At 38.1% G+C, this 18,673-nt stretch overlaps 1 protein-coding gene across 3 annotated transcripts in view; it reads right to left on the bottom strand.

Annotated features, from left to right (window-relative positions):
• Positions 1 to 18,673, bottom strand: part of SIK2 (salt inducible kinase 2) — a 113,885-nt gene that overhangs the window by 82,011 nt on the left and 13,201 nt on the right. For all 3 annotated transcript variants that reach the window (XR_010378896.1, XM_031443747.2, XM_064482032.1), the window contains exon 3: positions 17,206 to 17,269. Coding sequence is in view for 2 of the 3 variants with exons in the window: in XM_031443747.2 (XP_031299607.2) it covers positions 17,206 to 17,269 (64 nt within the window). In the remaining variant the exon portion in view is untranslated. The remainder of the gene's footprint in view (positions 1 to 17,205; positions 17,270 to 18,673) is intronic.

Genomic DNA, 18,673 nt, shown 5'->3' with positions numbered 1-18,673 from the left:
GACATAATAAAGAGCAGAAAAATGTAACCTATTGCCCGGAGAAAACCGGACAATAGAACCAGACCCAGAAATGATACAAATGATGGGATTATTAGAAACCAACATTAAAAGAGTTATTTCAATTATGTTTAAATATTTTCTTAGAACCGAATTATATGAGTATTTAAAAGAAAACATAGTGATAAGGAAAAAAGGAACACCTAGAGATAAATACGTATGTTTAGTATCTTCCAGAAATAAACAAGAAATCACATCTAAGAAAACATAACAGGAAATGGGAAAAAGAACCAACTAGAGAACTCGGAAACAAAAAAATATAACTGAAATGCCTTGAATCAACATAACTGACCCAGAAGAATTCCCCCCAAACTTAGGAACTGATGGCACAAGGAACTCTGAACGTCGGTGTGAGTGAAGCTGTAAACGAAGATCAACTGAAGATGTTTTAAGAAGCAACTCAATCCCCAGATCTCATCTCTCATTCTGTGTAATTGGTACCTGCCCTGACTTCTACTCCAGTAGAAATCCAGAAGCTTCGTCTCTTGAGAGACTAAAACAGAGGGTTTCTAATCTCAATGACCCCAGGCACAGGTGGGGACAGGGAAACCCCACTGAAAACAGAGGGCTTGAGTCTTCCTTACCTGTGAGGGAACCAGGCTTTTACCTTCTGGGTGAAGCCTGGAAGGATCTTCTGGGATTCTATCAACTCAAGAATAAAGATACAAATGCTGGGTATCTCCAGCAAAAGAAGACAGTCAGATCACTCTTACAGTAAAACTCACAGCTGACAAACCCCATTCACTGGCTTAGTTTCCAGTCAGCTTCTTAGTTCCTCATTCTTGCCAGCAACTGTCAACTAAATATGTCTAGTAATCATCTAAAAAAAAAAATCCTAACATAAAATATATAGACCATAACATACACACCAACAACAAAAAAATCAACTTGGAGGAAAAAAAGAGAAGAAAATATAACAAAATTATTGTTCTCAGAGAGCTAAGACACTGTAAAAACATCAAATAAGAAATGGGCGTTATTTTTAAAAGGAACCATCAGGGGAAAAAAAAACTTACAGATATTAATAGTATGAGAGCAAAAGAAGAGTTGGAAGAAAAAGATGATAAAATTCCCCAGAAAACAGAGCAAAAGACAAAGACATGGAAAATAGGAGAATAAAAAAGAAAAGAAAATTAAAGGGTCAGTCCAGGACGGTCAATATCTGAATAGGCATTCGTGATAAAGAAGAAAGAAAATTAGGGGAGGAATCATCAACTGAGTAATTTAAGGCAATTTCTTAGAACCAAAGTGTATGAGTTTCGGGATTAAAAGAGCTCACCAATAATGAAGCGAGACAGACCCACACCAAGGCACATCACTGAAATTTCAGAACACTGGGGACAAAGAGAAGATCTTACAACCTCACAGACAGAAAACAGTAATTCACTGCAAAGACCCAGGAATCGGATCACTCTAAGCTTTTCAAAAGCAATCCTGGAAACTACAAGACAAGTGACCAATGTCCTCATTATTCTGAAGGGAAAGTATTTTCAATTAAAATTCTATTACAAGACAAACTATTAAATATTATGGGTGACATGTAAGATCTCAAGACACGCTAAGGATTCAAAAAATTTACTCCTATACATCCCATTTTCAGGTTTCTGCTCAACTATGTATCAGAAGAGACCACCTTTTAGTGAAGAACAATCTTCACCCCCATCCTGGTTTTCCTGTCCTCCTTAGCTTCTCTGAAACACTGATGCAGTACATTTTCTTTTATTTCTCCCAACCGGAAACACTCTTATTAAAACATAAGCTCCAAGGACCACATGTTCACTGACATGTTCTGGGCACCTAGAACCATGTCTCATATGTGCCAGACCCTCTCTAAACAAAGTATGGCTCTGACAGAAATAAAAAAAAATAATTTTACAGAAGAAGAGACAGTGGAGCTATAGCAAAATCAGACTATCTATTTATATGGAGATAAAATGCAGGCATTTTTCAGAAATCTGAAGGCTCAGTGGTCTCTTTCAGAGACCTGTTTCTGAAAGCAGAAAGAATATTCTCTAAAAAAGGGAAGAAAAGATCGCTCCCCATGTGGACTACAGTTTCCCCATTTATTCTAAGTAGGAAATCTACCACCCTCTGAACACCTTAATTAGCAGATAAAACTTACCTCTGGTTCTCCCCTTTCACAAACAAAGAAATAGCTTTCTCTGAATTAATTCAATCTTACTGACATTCCTTAATACAATGATTCACTTAATAGAAATTCATGCTGAAAGAAACAGAGAACACAGACTGCCAAAAGCCTCACATTAACAGAACTTCGCTGGGTATGGTTATGGCCAAGATCCCAGGAGCGGCGGCTTTTCTCTCTCCCTTCCCTGCAGCTGCAGCTGCCAGACATGGGAGAAGCTCACTGCTCACAGCACAGAATGTCAGCTTCGAACCGTAACTAGAGGCAAGCTGCCAACAATCAGCAGGAGATAGCTGAAACTAATAGAGAAGTTAACAGGAAAACTGGACTGCTTTTCAGAAACTTGTCTATTCAATTAAGGCCTGTTACATTTTTATTTCCAAACATATGATGCTTAAAAACAATTCCTTTAATCAGCTCTGACAAATCCATTTCATTCATCAGATGTTCAGAAAACTCTGTTTCCTGAGATTTACAGGCACCAGCTTTTTAGACCTGGAAAACAGACTGTAAACTCTTCCAGTGCCCTGGTCAAGTCACTCATTCCTTCTTTTCTTTTCAGTCCCCCGTATGAGTCATAGTAACAAGCACAAAGTACTTAATAAACTCACACAAGCCCTTCATTTCGAGAAGACACTGAGGTTCAGAAGTGTTGTGTGGCCTGGCCCAGGATGTTTAAATTAGAAGTTAGATCTAGGACTGGCACACAGACGTCACTCTGGACTTTTCTTTCAATGTCTGACACAATTTAAACAAAGGTCAGGGGGGACCAACAGCAGTTTTCTGAATCATGAATCAAGCTGGCTCTTTCATGTAATTACCAGTCTCTCTAAAGGTTAAATAGAAAGATTTACAAATAATCCAATTAGATCTGACCTCTTCAAAGGTAACTGTATTACACACATCTAATAAAAATTCAAAGGGAAAGAGCTTAAATTTTATATCCAAGGACAGGTGAATTTTACCTGCATGAAGTCAACACTTGCATATCCCTTCTGAAGTAGACATCGATTTAGTATCTTTCTACATTGACATCTACCATCCTTAGGTGCGTGGAAGAACCATTTGCCTATGTATCTGCACAGCAGATTATGTTCAGTTAATTAAGCTTATAAAACATGTGATGGGGATGTGATTGGAAAGACAGTGACACAGGGGCCACATCATTACACTGATTCCACACCAACTTTTGATTTTAACGGAAGGCAACGGGGAACAGCAGAAGTGTTTTAAGCAGAAAGCCGACAAGGATCAGAGCTGCATTTTAGAAAGATCACTTTGACAGCAACATGGAAGATGGATTAGAAGAGGGACAAATCTGGAGGCAAACAGACCTTAGGCTGCCAAAGTAATTCAAGTGAGAAATGATGAAGGTCAAAAGTAAAGCATGGATGGAAGCAGTTGGAGAAGTGAGGACAGATTTAAGAACTACTGCTCCTGGAGCTTGGCTAATTAAAAAACCCATAGAATTAAAAACTTTAGAGTCATACTGGTGTTATAAAGTGAGCAAAACCTTCAAAGTTTATTTAAACTCATAATAAAAGGCAAATGAACAAACTTTTCTAACATTACCTTCATGATGCTAAGATAGTAAGCAAATGCCACAAAAGTTAGCCCTTAGGTTCTCTGAGTAACCAAGTACCTAAAGGCATTTTGGCTAAAACAAAGCCCTTTTTCAATCACCACAGCCAGCATCCTACCACAATACTACTGAAAGGGAAAGACAGGAAATGAATCAATAATCCTCAGGCACATGCTTGGCCTGGAAAGACAGAGCGTATCAAGGAGCAGAAATCTCAAAACAAAGGCCCTGGGTAATTTCATTACGAGGCTGGAACCTGCTGGCTGCCAGTTTAGTTGTCTGAACTGCGCCCAAACTGTCTGACAAGGTGACCACCCTAAGACTTTTGCACCATTTTCTGTGTGTGACCACGTGGACAAATAGGAGAAATAGTTCTGAAGAATGTAGGAATCTCGAGTAACTTTCATTAATCACACCTATGATTCCAAAGGAAAAATTTTAAAGAGTCAGAACTTTATATTTATGAATAACCCAAGGCTCTTGTCAGCAAATTCAGTTGCCATCACATGCACCATGCTGCTCGATCGAGAAAATAACACCCTTCAGAGAAGAACACCGATTGCTATGTAAGAATCAGCAAACAAAAATCACTCAGATTAAATTTATATGCTCTTATTTATCATTATAGTCCCAGAAGGTTACTTCAGGGAGGTGTGGGAGCTGGAAGAAAGAACGTAACTGCAGGGTGGTAACCACCAGTAAGTACTCCAATACTGCTCAGTACACTAGAGGAAGCCAATTTTCTCCCCAATTCAGTTAGTATCTCCTCATTCATGTTTATCTCCTGAAGAGTAATCCAACAGAAAACTCCTTTCACAAACTGAACAAAGTAGCTTCAGACTGACCACTTAAACTGGCAGTGTTCTCCTGTTGGTTCTCCTTATTTATAAGGTGCATAAGGCCAAAGCAGACCATGACAGCACTCATCCAACAGGTGTCTGTAAAATGCTGTGTTTTGTGCTAAGTCCTCAGCAGAAGCTGACAATCTCGCAGAGATAAAAAGATACACAGGAAGACTTTAAATAACAACGAAAGGGAGTATGTAGACAAATTCTCAAGTGAATGGTGCAGGAAAGAGAACTTCCATGCTCTCAAGAGAAGAAATCAAGGTGGGCAGAATTAATTGAGAAAAATCTTACTGCAGAGATGGAACTTCAGCCAGGCCTTTAAAAAGGGAAGACTTGACTATGCAGGGCATTCCGGGGCTCCGGATCGACTGGAGCTCAGACATGGAATCAGAAATTCACACATTCTGTTTTGGAATTAATACGAAGATCAGCCTAGTTATGGGTTTTGTGGTCATTAGATTAGATTTGATTGTTAGATTTGGTCAGAAATCCACTAGCCAGTTTCCAAAGTACTGAAGATAGGGGCTCAAATGCTTCCCACTTCATTAAAAATAAGGAGGGAATAAATACGAGACCAAAGAGACACAGGAAGCTGTATCAAGAAGAGCTATGCAGACCAGAATGGGCAAAACTGTTACGCGCTTTGCCTGTTTCTAGTTTCCAATGATAACTTAAGTAATTGGGATTAAATTAATTCTATCCTTCAAGATTTAACTAATTGACACACTTAAGGGGAAGGGGGGAGGGGAGAGAATCCTTCAGGCAGAAGAAACAGTAATGTGTGAAGTCGGGACAGAAGCTTCTCAAGTTCAAGGAACTCTAAGAAGGCATAGAACCAGCTGGCACAGCAGAGTCTTTAAAAGCTCAGGCTCTGAAGTCAGACCACGGCTTCAAGCCCTGGTCATGTTGCTTATCTGCTTACGTGCTCTGTGACTTGGGGAAATGTTTGACCTGTTCCTCAGTTTCTTCTACTGTAAAATGGGGATATTAATAGCCCCTGTCTTATAAGGTTTTTGAGAGGATGAAGTGACACAGTGGATGTACAGGACATGGCACAATGCCTAGCACATGTATGTGTTCAAGAAACGATCATCTTTGTTGCTAACGTTTTTAAAGCTCGGGTGTGTAGAGGGTAATTATCCTTGTCGGCCTTGTTGAGATTCCTGGTCTTTAGAGCATAGGTAAGCTCCTCAGTTAAGTTTATTTCTAGGTATTTTGTTGTTTTTGATGTAATGGAAATGTTTATGTCAGTTATAAAATTCCAGTTTTTGAAGTGAAAAAAAAAAGTGAATGAAGGGCCACAAATGGCAAAATATCCTTTCTTATGGGTGAGCTGTATTCCATTACACATACACGCTGCATTTTCTTTATCCATTCATCTATTGATGTGCACTTAGAATGCTTCCATATCTTGGCAATTATAAAGAATGTTGCTGTTAACAGCAAGGTGTATGTATCTTTTTGAATTAATTCTTATTTTGTGGTTGGCTTTATCCCTTTGATAACTATGTAAGTTTAACAAGCTAAAGCTCTAAACGTTCTTAGAAACAATGAACAGTACATATATGTAAATTTTAAAAAATATGTGCAATATATTGTGTATATGTATCTACATGCAATATGTTGTATATGTGCAGTCCAAGGGTAACAATTCTACCTAATAAAACTGAAAACTGAAAAAAAAAAAAAAAGATTCCTGGTTTTTATTCCAGAAACAATGGAAGCCTCTGAAAAGTTTTAACAGTTTTAATTGGATTTTTGTTTTAAAAAAGTGGCTTACTTTGCACCTCTTGTAAGAAATCCCAAAGGAAAAATTTATTCTAGAATTTATTACCAAGAAAAGTTGTGCTTTCTTTGAAGAATAGGTACCCTTCTTCCTCTTAGGCAAAATTCTGTAAGTGACTATGTCTTCTTTTCATTCTGACAGCCAGGATGCTCAGAGCCACATCTGAAGCTCTTGGGCCCTTAACTGCCTGCATATCTGTGTTCCCTTCCCCCACCTCCTATGGTTGCTTTCTACTCTGATATGTATTTTCTGACTCAGTTCTTTATTCTTATTTATATTTTAGACTGTTTTTGTATTGTTCTCTTTCAAAGCTACTTCAGCCTTTTACGGAATGATGCACTCTAATTAACCAAACAGAAATAAAGGGCACAAACACCGCAGCCTCACGATGCATGAGTCATGCCCTGTAGACGTATTCCCAGCAAGCCACCAAACTCTGTCTTTTGGCCTAAACCTAGTTGGATGAAGCAAGAAAACCAGATGGCACAAGAAACCTCTCTCTCTGCAGAGAAGGAGCAGATGAGGAGAGGTCAAAGACCTCAGGCCGTTCCCGAATTAGCAGGGCACGCTTAGGGCCATCAGTGCCAGGGGCAGAAGACAGCTTGAAAGTCGCAAGCTGCTGGGAAGTTCTGTATGGACTCAAGGTTAAGAGTTTTTATTTTCTGTATATGAATTTTTTTTTTCCTGAAAGCACTTCACCCCGCTTGTAACCTCCAGTTGCTCCACTGTTCCGTTTCTCAGCTCATGTGGCCCCTTTGTTGCTTCACTTCTCTCCCTCCTGAACTTGGAGCCCACGGTCAGCCATTTCAACTCTGACCTCTCTGGCCACCGCAGCTCCTACACGCACTGGTCCTTCCACCACTCTGATCCCCACTCTGGGTCATTTATATTGTCTGCTGCTTCTCTTCCTGGTTGGGAAGCACTGCTGACTGTGAGTCTACCGTGAACTCCCACGCTGCTAATGATCGATGCTTTCATTCCTCCCTCGACTGTCATATGAACACCACCAGCTGCTTAACCTTTCCCCATCCTGCAGTGTCTAATGTATTGCTCTTTTCCCTGACGGCTCATCTGCCACATTACAGAATGAATTCAGTCTGTTCTAGATTAAACTCATCTTCCTTTTATTTCACCCAGAGTGCCTGGGTGGCCTAGCCCTCAGCACCAGCTCTAAGTCCCACTGGGCTGCACAGGGGCGCGCCTCCTCAGGGCAGGACAAATCCCTCTCCACTAAGCCAGCGCTCCCTCTGTGCCCCTGATCACTGGTCTACCTTGTTACACCAACTTCTCTTCTTTCCTGACTACATTCTTTTCTTTTCTAGCTTCTTCAAACACCAAGCCCAGCACCACAAACAAAACCACGACACAATGCTGAACTCTATACAGCCCAGTAAAAAGTCTTCCTACCTTAAAAACTTCAAAATCGTTTTGTAAAACCTTTCTCCCCTTTCTCACCATCCATATGCCCATAACTTCCTGAAATTTAGTTTTATCTCCCCATTTATTGAGAAGTACTGTCTTCTAAGCACTGGTGATCCCTTAATTACCAAACACACCCCTCTTCACTCCAAACTCTCTCCCCTTTGCCTAATCAGGACAGAAGCAGTCCTTACTTCCCAAGGTACATGCCTACTTCACCAGTTCCACTTTACTCACCTGCCTTGTCAACGAAGGCATCATCAAGGCTCACCTTCAGCCGCCTTCTCTCTGAGATTTCGTTATTAACTACAGCTACACTCATCACTTCTACGTAGCTAATTCTCAAGTCTATACCTCGACTACTAAACTCCCCTTTTTTAAGAGAAAAGGAGTTACGGAGGTATAATTTATATATCATAAAATGCAAATTCATAGATGCCTTCTGGTAACTGTACACTCTGCCTCACCACCACTCAAAACAAAAACAAGAATTTCCATCACTCAAGATAGCTCCCTCTTACGCCTTTTGCAGTCAATTCTCCCCTCTCCTTAGAAAGAGTGAAAAGAGACAATCACATTCCTTTTTATTGTTGTCATCTTTCAAGGTATGACTAGATCGCAATTTGCTTTGGATACGTTTTCCCATTGGTGGACATTTGGGTTGCTCCTGCTTCTGAAAAAAGTTGCTATGAATATTCTTGCACAAGTCATTTTATGAACATTTGTTTTCATTTTTCTTGAGGAACAGAATTGCTTCGTAATAGGCTGTGTGTGTGTATATACATACACACACACACACACATATTTAATTTTGTAAAAAACTGAAAAATAGTTCTTCGTAATAGGCTGTGTGTATACACACACACACACACACACACATATTTAATTTTGTAAAAAACTGAAAAATAGTTCTCCCAAGTGGTTGTACCATGTTACACTCCCACTGGCGACGTATGAGAACACGAGCTGTTTTACATCCTCGCCCATGTTTAGAATAATCTGTCTTTTAAATTTTAACCATTCTTGTTGATAATCTTATCTCACTGCAGCTTTTAACTTGCATTTCTCTGATGACTGATACTGTTGAGTAATTTTTCCACATGCTTTATTGGTCATTTATAGATCCTTCTTCTGTGAAGTGTCTGGTTCCAGTCTTCTGCCCGTTGTTAAGTTGGGTTGTTTGTCTTTTTACTGGTGAATTTAAGTTCTCTTCTGAATGTCATTTGCTTCTATTCTTCAGCTGCCAACAGCTCACATCAATCTACATGTCCTGATGTTATCTCCAACAGCACGTTTAAAATCTAATGTGTAATTTTTTCGTTGGAAACCAGACCTCTCTCTTGCTGTCAACCACATGACAAATATTCTTCAATGACATTTGCTTTAATTCCTAACTCTTGATAACTTTTCCTCTTGACAGTCAGTAAGAACTCTTGAGATCTAGCAGAATACGATTATTAACTGACAGGCTCTGGAATCGCATGGTTCAAATTCAGACTCTTCCACCTACTTGCTGTGTGATTTTGGACAAATTACTGAATCTTTCAGTGCCTATCTTACAAGGTTTCTGGGAAGTTTAGACAAATAAATGATGCAAAGTACTTTAAATAGTACCCAACAGAAAGGGAGTGCCCAATAAATGTTACTTGTTATTTTTAAAACTGGAAATGCCTTTTGCCTAAATTCTTTTCTTATGAATCTGACAACTAACTTCTGAAACTAGGCATTCAGCCTCCTACCTGTAGGCAATAAAAATATTCCCACACATCCCTGCTGGATGTATCTTCCTAAAAAGGTCCTTAACACACATCATCACTTTTTGGCTCATCAGTATCTTTTGACTCACAGATGCCCACTCTAACGAGTCAGCCTAACCCTTTATCCAAACACTCAAGGTCTCCCACAAACGGTCCTGCACACCTAACACATGCCTCTTACACCCAGGAGTAGGGAAAAAATTCAAAAGGTATTCAGAAGATTATGCCTTAAAAAGAATAAGCCAGGAGCTTCCATATAAGCATATTACTGAAGGAAATGGAGGTACGTCTAAACTAATCAGATGAAAGAAGAGAAAGTAGTTACCGCTAAGGAAGGGAGACAGGGGAGGGGAGGAGGGTGGGAAACTGGTATGTTTTGTAACAAACCTTGCAGAATTACCTAACTTCTTATCCTGGTACATGCTTAACTTTTATATATTAAAAAAAAAAACTAACAACAAAAACTTGTAAGATAGAAAGATACAGACGAAAGAAAGAAAGAGAGGAGGGAAGAGGGGGAGGGAGGAAGAAAGAGGGGGAGGGAGGAAGGAAGGAAGAGGGGGAGGGAGGAAGGAAGACAGACTGAGTATTAACTGAGGCAACTGGGTTGTCCGTTTCCAGGGACAACATGTAGACCTGTGCAAGGAATAGCTGGGCACACTCATTTACTCAGTGCAGTTACTCTACTTGCAGATTGAAGAGTTTGAATTTTATCCACTAAGCAATAGGAAGGTTTAAGTGAAGGTTACTGAACACACAGTAGTAACCTACTAGAAATAATAACCGAGGAAGATTAAGCAGGAAATGTATCAGAAATGTACTTGACCGGAAAAGAAACGGGGGCAGTAGAACATGAGGTCGTTGCTAATTGAGACATGAGGTGATAAAAGCCTGGATATGGGTGGTGACTGTGGGAACAGAAGGGCTTAATTTCACGTCCTTTGTCAAGAATACAGCGCATGATGTGCTGACCACATAAACACAAACTTTAAGGAATGAAAAAATACATAAGGAACAAAATGCCCTCTAGCACAGAGGAGGTACTAAAGGAATACTTGTTAAGTAAAGAGTAACTCCTAAGTTATAAACACCAATGAGAAATCTTCACAGTTCTTAATACATAGTTGAATGTTGTGGTTCTGTTTCGTCTAAGTCTCGAACTGAATGAAAACACTTCTGCCTCAGAATTCACTTTAAATGTTACACATACTTTTCACCATTTGATTAACGTTCCACAAAGTGCACCTCCTCACTTCTATTTTACTGTCCTTGTGAGCTCCATGCCAGAAACCGTTTGGCTGCCAGAATGTTCTTTGCTTGTACCTACCTGAGTCTCCAGCTTACTCTGTCTTATCTTCCTTATTTATTCTAGCTTTTTTACATTAAAATTAAACTTTACACATTATAAAAATCCCCAAATTATGCTTCAATTTATATAAAACAATGTGATCCAAACTTTTATCATCAAAGGTCTTAGCAAGAAGGAGCAATTTAGAATACTCCATTTTCATAGACATGACATCTAACATGTGACAGCTATTTCTAGAGGGGGGAGGGTATAACTCCATGGTAGAGCACATGCTTAGTATGCATGAGGTCCTGGGTTCAATCCCCCAGTACTTCCATCCAATAAATAGATAAATAAACCTAATTACCTCCCCCTCAAAAAAAAAAAATGAAAATAATATGTAAGAGCTATTTCTAGTGTACTCATAAAACTATAGCCTGAAGTTCTTAAAAATACTCCAATGAATAAAGATTTAAAAATCCTTCCCTTCACCCCACTCCCTGTCTCAACTAACCTCCCACTTCTCTTCTCCCTTTTTGAAAAAGAAATCCTTTTAAGAGTTGTCTATTTGATGCTATCCATTTTTCTTCTCTCATTTTTTATTAGAACCCCTCAGTGTAGCTTTGGTCCACTCACTGCACCGAAAGTGCTCTTACCAACTGCCAAATATAATGGCCAGTTATCATCCTTCATCTTTCTTGATCTATCAGCAGCATCTGACACAGATGTTCACTCTATCCTCCTGAGGACACTTTCTTCCCCTGGTTTCCAGGAAACTGCATTCTCTTGGTCTTCTTCTCTGTCTTCTTTGCTGGTTCTTCCTCTTTTCCCAAGCTTTTAATGCCTCAGGGATCAGACATTGGTCTCTTCCCTAATCATACTCGCTACTTAAGTGGTCTCCACCTGTCAAGAAATCTGACTGATTCGACTCATTCAAAACATACTGTGACCACTTAGCACCATGTGCACTACGGCTACCCTGGTCTGAGTCATCATCATCTCTCACTTGGACTCCTGCAACAGCCTCCTTGTCTCCCGTTTCCACCCTTGCCCACTACACTCTATTCTCAACATAGGTGCCAGAGTGACATTTTTAAAATGTTAAATTAGATACAATCACTTATTTGCTCAAACCCCTCCCCAACGGTTCTTTAATTGTATGCAAGGTAAGAGCCAATATCCTTATAATGGTCTACAAGTCTGCCCTACTCCTGGCTCCCATTTACCTTTCTGATCTCATCTCTTATTATTCTTCCCCCTTGCTCACTCTTGTTTTTCCCTCTTGGTTGCTTCTCTCCAGCTACACTGGCCTCCCTGCTATTCCTTGAACACACCAAGCACACTGCTGCCTCAGGACCTTTGCACTTACTCTTCCTGTTCCTTGAATCTCCCTCTTCCCCACATACCTATATGGCTGTGCTTTCCAGTCTTTGCTCAGCTATCAATGAGGCTTGACACTCTACCTAATACTGCAATCAACCAGCCCACTTCACACGCCCCCTTCCTTGCTTTCTCATTCCCGCAGCACTCAACACCATCTAATGTACTATGCAATTTACTTATTTTGCTTGCTGTCTCTCTCCCCACACTAAAATGGGAGGTTCGTGAGAACAGAAATTTTCACCTGTTTTCTTCGTTGTGATGGTCTTCCCACAGAGAACAGCGTGTGGCATACAGCTGGTTTTCAATAAAGATTTCTTGAAAGACTGACTCCCTAACTAAATGAATGGGTGAATATAAGAAAGTATAGGAAAGAAAAAGGAAAAGAACAAAAAGAAAGAAGAAAGGAAAAGAAAGGGAAGGGAAGGCAAGGGAAAAAAGAAACTTGCCCAAAGCAATGCAACAACTAATACGGTACAGCCAGCATTGTAAACCTCGTTGGCTTCAAAGCCCACACCATTCTATTATAGCATCAGCTAAGAAGCTCCTAATTGAAACAAATAGCTTAAGGATTTAAATAAGCTTAAAAAGCAGCAGAATAAAAAAGAAGTAAAAGAGGCAAGCTATGAATACATAAAGAAGTTTATACTGTATAGCACAGGGAAATATATACAGAAGAAACTGACACAACATTGTAAACTGACTATAACTCAATAACATTAAAAAAAAAAGTGGCAAGCTGTGACATACAATTAGAAAATGATTCAATCTAGAACTATTTACTTAGAATACAACTGTAAATGACACATTTTTTAAACTACAGAAATGTATATAATTCTTTCTTCTATAATTACTAAAATTAAAGATAATTTTGAGAGGATCAGACTTCCGCTTTCCACCAAGATGGAGTACCAGAGGCCAGATTTACCCTCTTGCCCAAAACGACTCCCTACTTCAACAAATAAACAAAAAACAGACAAAAATATATCAAGCACTGATTTATAAGACATTGAACACCAGGAGAAGAAGGAAGGTGATCTCTGAGAGACAGAGAATAAAGGAAGTGAGACCCATGAATGCCCTCAACTAACATCTTGAGAGAATGTCTAAGTCACAACATAGGGAGGGGAAACCTGGGCAGAACACAGCAAAGTCCTTGAGTTGAGGAGACAGAGCTGAGAGTCTTAAAGGAGAACAAGGCAGACAGAGGTCACAAAACAAAGTATCAGAGAAGAGAGAGCTACACATAGGGAGAACCCCAAGGATCTGTAAGGGGTACCCACTGAGTATTCAGGAGAGGGTTGATGGGCACACATGTGTGAGAAAACTACCCAAGGCCAAAGAAAGAACCGTCTGAGAGGATTAGAGAGAACAGTGCCGTGTACAAGGAGCAGTGCTGGTTCCTACTGGCCAGGCTAAACCCCCTCCCCGGTAATTCCTGGGGCATGGGGTAAAGTATTCTGAAGTGGGAAAATCATTGGACTTAGACTGAGTACTGCTCTAATTATAAAAGGAAGACTCAGATGGAGCAAACTGTTTCCAAGTAACTTGACTGCATCCCAGAACAAAGCTCAAGACAAGTTATAGGAATACAAAATATGTGGTAACCAATAAGGTTAAACTGACAATGTCTGGCTTCCAGTCAAAGACTACCAGGCACGTGAAGAAGCAGGAAAATATAACCAAAAATGAGGAGAAATATAAACCATTTAAAATTAATCTGATGGATATGCCGGAATTAGACATGGGCATGAAAAGTTATTAAAAGCGTACTCCAAATGTTCAAAAAGCCAACTGAAGACATAGAAGATTTTTTTTTTTTAAAAAAGACCCTAGGCAAGTTTATAGAGCTGAAAACTACAAAGTCTGAGATGAAAAACACACTAGATGAGATTAATGGCAGATTAGATATTGCAGAAGGAAGAATAGTGAATTTGAAGGCATAAAAATAGCAACTATCCAAAATTAAATACAGAAAGAAAGAAGAATTTTTAAAATTGGAAGGAGTGAACAGTGAGACAATCTCAAACAGCCTAACATATGTGTAAGTGGAGTCTCTGCAGAAGAGGCCAGCAAAACTGGTTAAAAAAAATGTTGGCTGAGAGGGAAGGGTTTAGCTCAGGGATAGAGAGCATGCCTAGCATGCAGGAGGTCCTGGGTTCAACTCCTAGTACCTCTGTTAAAAGTAAACAAATAAACCTAACTACTCCACTCCCCCCATCCAAAAAAAAAAAAAAACCCCACAAAAATCATTAATAAAAATATTGGCTGAAAATTGTCTGAATTTGGTAGAACTACATTCACAGATTTAAGAAGCTCAATGCTCAGTGAACACGAAACAAAAGAATCATGAAGAAAACCACACAAAGGCACATCATAATCAAGTGATAAACAGATAATCTTTAAAAGCAGCCAGAGAAAAAAGGCACATTATACACAAAGGAATAGAGGAAACAGATGACAGCAGATTTCTTGTCAGAAATAATGCAAATGAGAAGACAGTGGAGCAATATCTTCAAAGTGTTAAAAGGAAAAAAGTTAACCTAGAATTATATACCCAGTACAACATCATTTAAAAATAGACAAAATAAGGAGTTTAGACATAACAAAAGCTGAAAGATTTTTATCACCAACAGACCTGCGCTGTAAGAAATGCTAAACAAAGTCCTTCAGGTAGAAGAAAAATGGCACCAGATAAAAACATGCAGCTACATAAAGAAATGAAGATGAACACATGCATCTACATAGGATGTGGCAATGGCAACGCCACTGGTGAATGTATAAAATTTGTTTAAAAACTGGTATCTTTTTAAAACAAAAGTGATTTTTTAAACAAAAATGATGACACTGTATTTTGTGTTTTTCAAAATAGGTATAAATAAAATGTGTGGCAAGAAAATAAGAGGCCAGGAGGGGTAAAACAGAAGTGCATTACTGTAAGGTTCTCACACTACATGCGAAGTGGTAAATAGTTTTTGAAGGTAGACTGTCAGTTGAAGACTTGCTCGTGAATGTTCATAGCAATTCATGTGTAACAGCCAAAAACTTAAACCAACTCCATGTCTATCCACACATGAATGGGTAAGTGAACTGGTTTATTTACATAATAGGACACTACTTACAACAAAAAGAAATGGTACATAAAATAGACAAACAGTAAGTTTGTACTGTATGCTGTATATCTTATAGTAACCTACAACGAAAAAGAATATGAAAATGAATATATGTATGTATATGTATGACTGAAACACTACGCTGTACACCAGAAATCGACACAACACTGTAAACTGATTATACTTCAATAATAAATAAATAAATAAAAATAATAAGTAAATAAACACTAAGATCGATTGCCTCTTTAAAAAATAAAAGAAATGATATGTTGATAAGTGCAGCAAAATGGGTGAACCTTAAAATAATTATGCTGAGAGAAAGAAGTCAGACAAAGAAAAGGTACACACTATATGAGTACCTTTATATAAAACTCCAGAAGACATAAGCAAATATAGTGACAGAAAGCAGACCAGTGCTTGTCTGGTGGTAAGGTGGGGCACAAGAGATAACAAAGGGGCACAAAGACACTCTTGGGAGTGACCGTGATCTTGACATGTATATGTGTGTGAAACGTATTAAACTGTATACATTAAATATGTGCAACTGGTTATATGTGAATTATTCTTTTTTTTGAAAGTATGCATTTTTCTTTATTTCCATTTTTTTGGTTTGTTTTGCAAATGGAAGCACCTGATCTAATCTCTGGTTTCAAATAGTAAACTTGACTCTACTGCTCCATCTTACGTGGAACGCTTTTCTTCATTTAAAAAAAAATTATTTTTTAATTGACGTAATTGACGTATAGTCAGTTTACAATGTTGTGCCAATGTCTGGTGTCCAGCATAATGTTTCAGTCATACATGAACATACATATATTCATTTTCATATTCTTTTTCATTATAGGTTACTACAAGATATTAAATATAGTTCCCTGTGCTCTACAGTAGAAACTTGTTGTTTATCTATTTTATATATAATAGTTAGTATCTGCAAATCTCAAACTCTCAATTTATCTCTTCCCACTCCCTCCACCCTAAAAACCACAAGTTTATTTTCTATGTCTGTGAGTCCATTTCTGTTTTGTAAATAAGCTCATTTATGCCTCTTTTTAAGATTTCACATACAAGTGATATCATATGGTATTTTTCCTTCTCTTTCTGGTTTACTTCTATATGTGAATTATTCTTTAATAAACCTGTTTAAAAAACAATTTTGGACCTAAATTTATGTTAAAAAACAAAATATTTCAATTATCTATAGCGTTCTTGTTCCATAGAGTAAAAATAAAATAGAAGAAAGCTAGAACAATGTAATAGTCATAATTTTTTAAGAATTAGAATAGAGCATAGAAGCCAATTAATCAAATACTTTATTATTAGAGATAAAAGAACTGAGTCCCAGAGAGGCTTGGTGACTTGCCGGAGGTCTTAGAGCCACAGTTAGCTGCTTACCAGACTGTAAGAACCACAATGGCAGGGACTGTGTTATTTACTTAGGTGACCGCTGTACCTCCATATCTAGTACAATGTCTGAGACACAGTAGAAGCTCAGTAAATATTTACTGACTTATCTTTATACTGCAAAGAAAGGTTAAACGAAGATAATAGGAAAGAAAATCTCCTTTGCAATATGACTGCAATACCTCCCTATCTCTGATTCTCCAATCTTAACACAGATGAATTAAGCAATAGCTTTAATATCATAAATACAAGAGAATAAATACATTCTATATTTTTTAGCTTACGGGATACTTCATTATATTCTAAGGCTTAAAATTTCTAATTCATGTTCGCAACTTTTACACAAGCAGGAGAATTAATAGGAAATACTCCAATAAAGATGAGTGATACTTTCAAATGAAAAAAAAAATTTAAAGAAATGTGCTTACCAAAAATTTCTCCATTTTTGGCATATTCTGTCACAAGGTACAACATGTTTTTGGTCTCCATTACCTATTGATAAATAATTCCATTTTAGTCTGATAGGAAAAGATGGTAATTTGCCACAATGTTCTATGAAGTTACTTAAATTAAAACTACTAATAAAAATATCAAGTTATGAACATTTCAGAAGCTGGCAAAGTTTACAAGGCTGACGATACTCTCATGCTAACACTTCTGCGAAAAATTTAGACCTTTGGTCCTCCACGTGTGGTCCATGGATCAACAGCAACAGCACAGCTGAGACAGCTGTTAAAAATGTGAAGTCCCAGGCCCCACCCCAGACCCACTCACAAAGAATTTACATTTTAACAAAATCCTCCACCGTTACACAGATTCAAGTTTGAGTTAATACAGGGAACAGGAGTTTTTTTGTTTATTTGTTTGTTTTTGTTTTTATTTGTGGTGGGGGACAGTAGTTTTGAAGATCAACTTTTTACCATCTCCTCACTGACTCTCCGAGCCCTGTGTTATAGGGTAGACTCTGATTAAGAAAAGAATAATAAAAACAGAGCTCAGTTAATCTGGCCTGTAGCCCAACTCACCTGGCACAATGTGATATTTCTCCCAATGCACTTTAATGTTGTTACAAAGTACCAGTATTTTAAAACATCCTTCAAAAGCTTCTTCATAACCCCACTGCTACACACTTTTATTTAAATTAGTTTTTCTAGGTTCACAAAGGAAGTGTGTCATTGCCACAAAGTTTGATTTTCCAAACTACACTAAACTGAAAGGAAATGAAATAATGGATTCAAAAGGAGTGAATTTTAGATTGCTTCTCTGTAACATTCTTTATCTTTTTTCATACTGGCACATGCTAATAATGTCATATTTAACTGCTACCTCCTGAAAGGCTAAAAACTAATTTTGATCTAGCATTTTAGGTTTATGACTATACCCTATCGGGCCAGAAAACTAAGAGTTACCTATAATTTGGGTCTAAACAAGTCAAAAGGTAAGTCAATATAACTGATTATTTAGTTCAAAAAAAGAGAATTATCATGTGAGTCATGATAGTTTTTGTTTATTTGTTTGTTTTGTGTTTTAATTGAAGTATAGTTGAAGAATCATGGTAGTTTTAACCTCAGTTTGCCTTTGGTTCATCAGACTCCTAAGGATGTGATTAGTTTCTCATAAGTATCCACTTTAGGGAAAAATAAAGAGCTTACAGGGAGAAATACTCTGATACAAATTTGACCTAAGAGACCCACCATAGTTTTAGAAATTGTTTCTAAATTTCCTTAAGAATTGTTTGGAGTGGCACAAAACAGTCGCTCATTCTTAGCTAGTGGTAATGCTCTCCAATGGTCTCCACACCTTTTAAATTGTAAGTCTTTACCAATAAAGTTGCTTAGTCAAATGTATACACGAATGTATTTATGCATGTATACATAGACACACATATGTATTTAT

This window comes from Camelus dromedarius, chromosome 34 (genome assembly GCF_036321535.1).
Source record: "Camelus dromedarius isolate mCamDro1 chromosome 34, mCamDro1.pat, whole genome shotgun sequence".
Classification (NCBI taxonomy): Eukaryota; Metazoa; Chordata; class Mammalia; order Artiodactyla; family Camelidae; genus Camelus; species Camelus dromedarius.
Note: the sequence above shows the minus strand (reverse complement) of the source record. Positions and strands in the feature narration are given on the sequence as shown.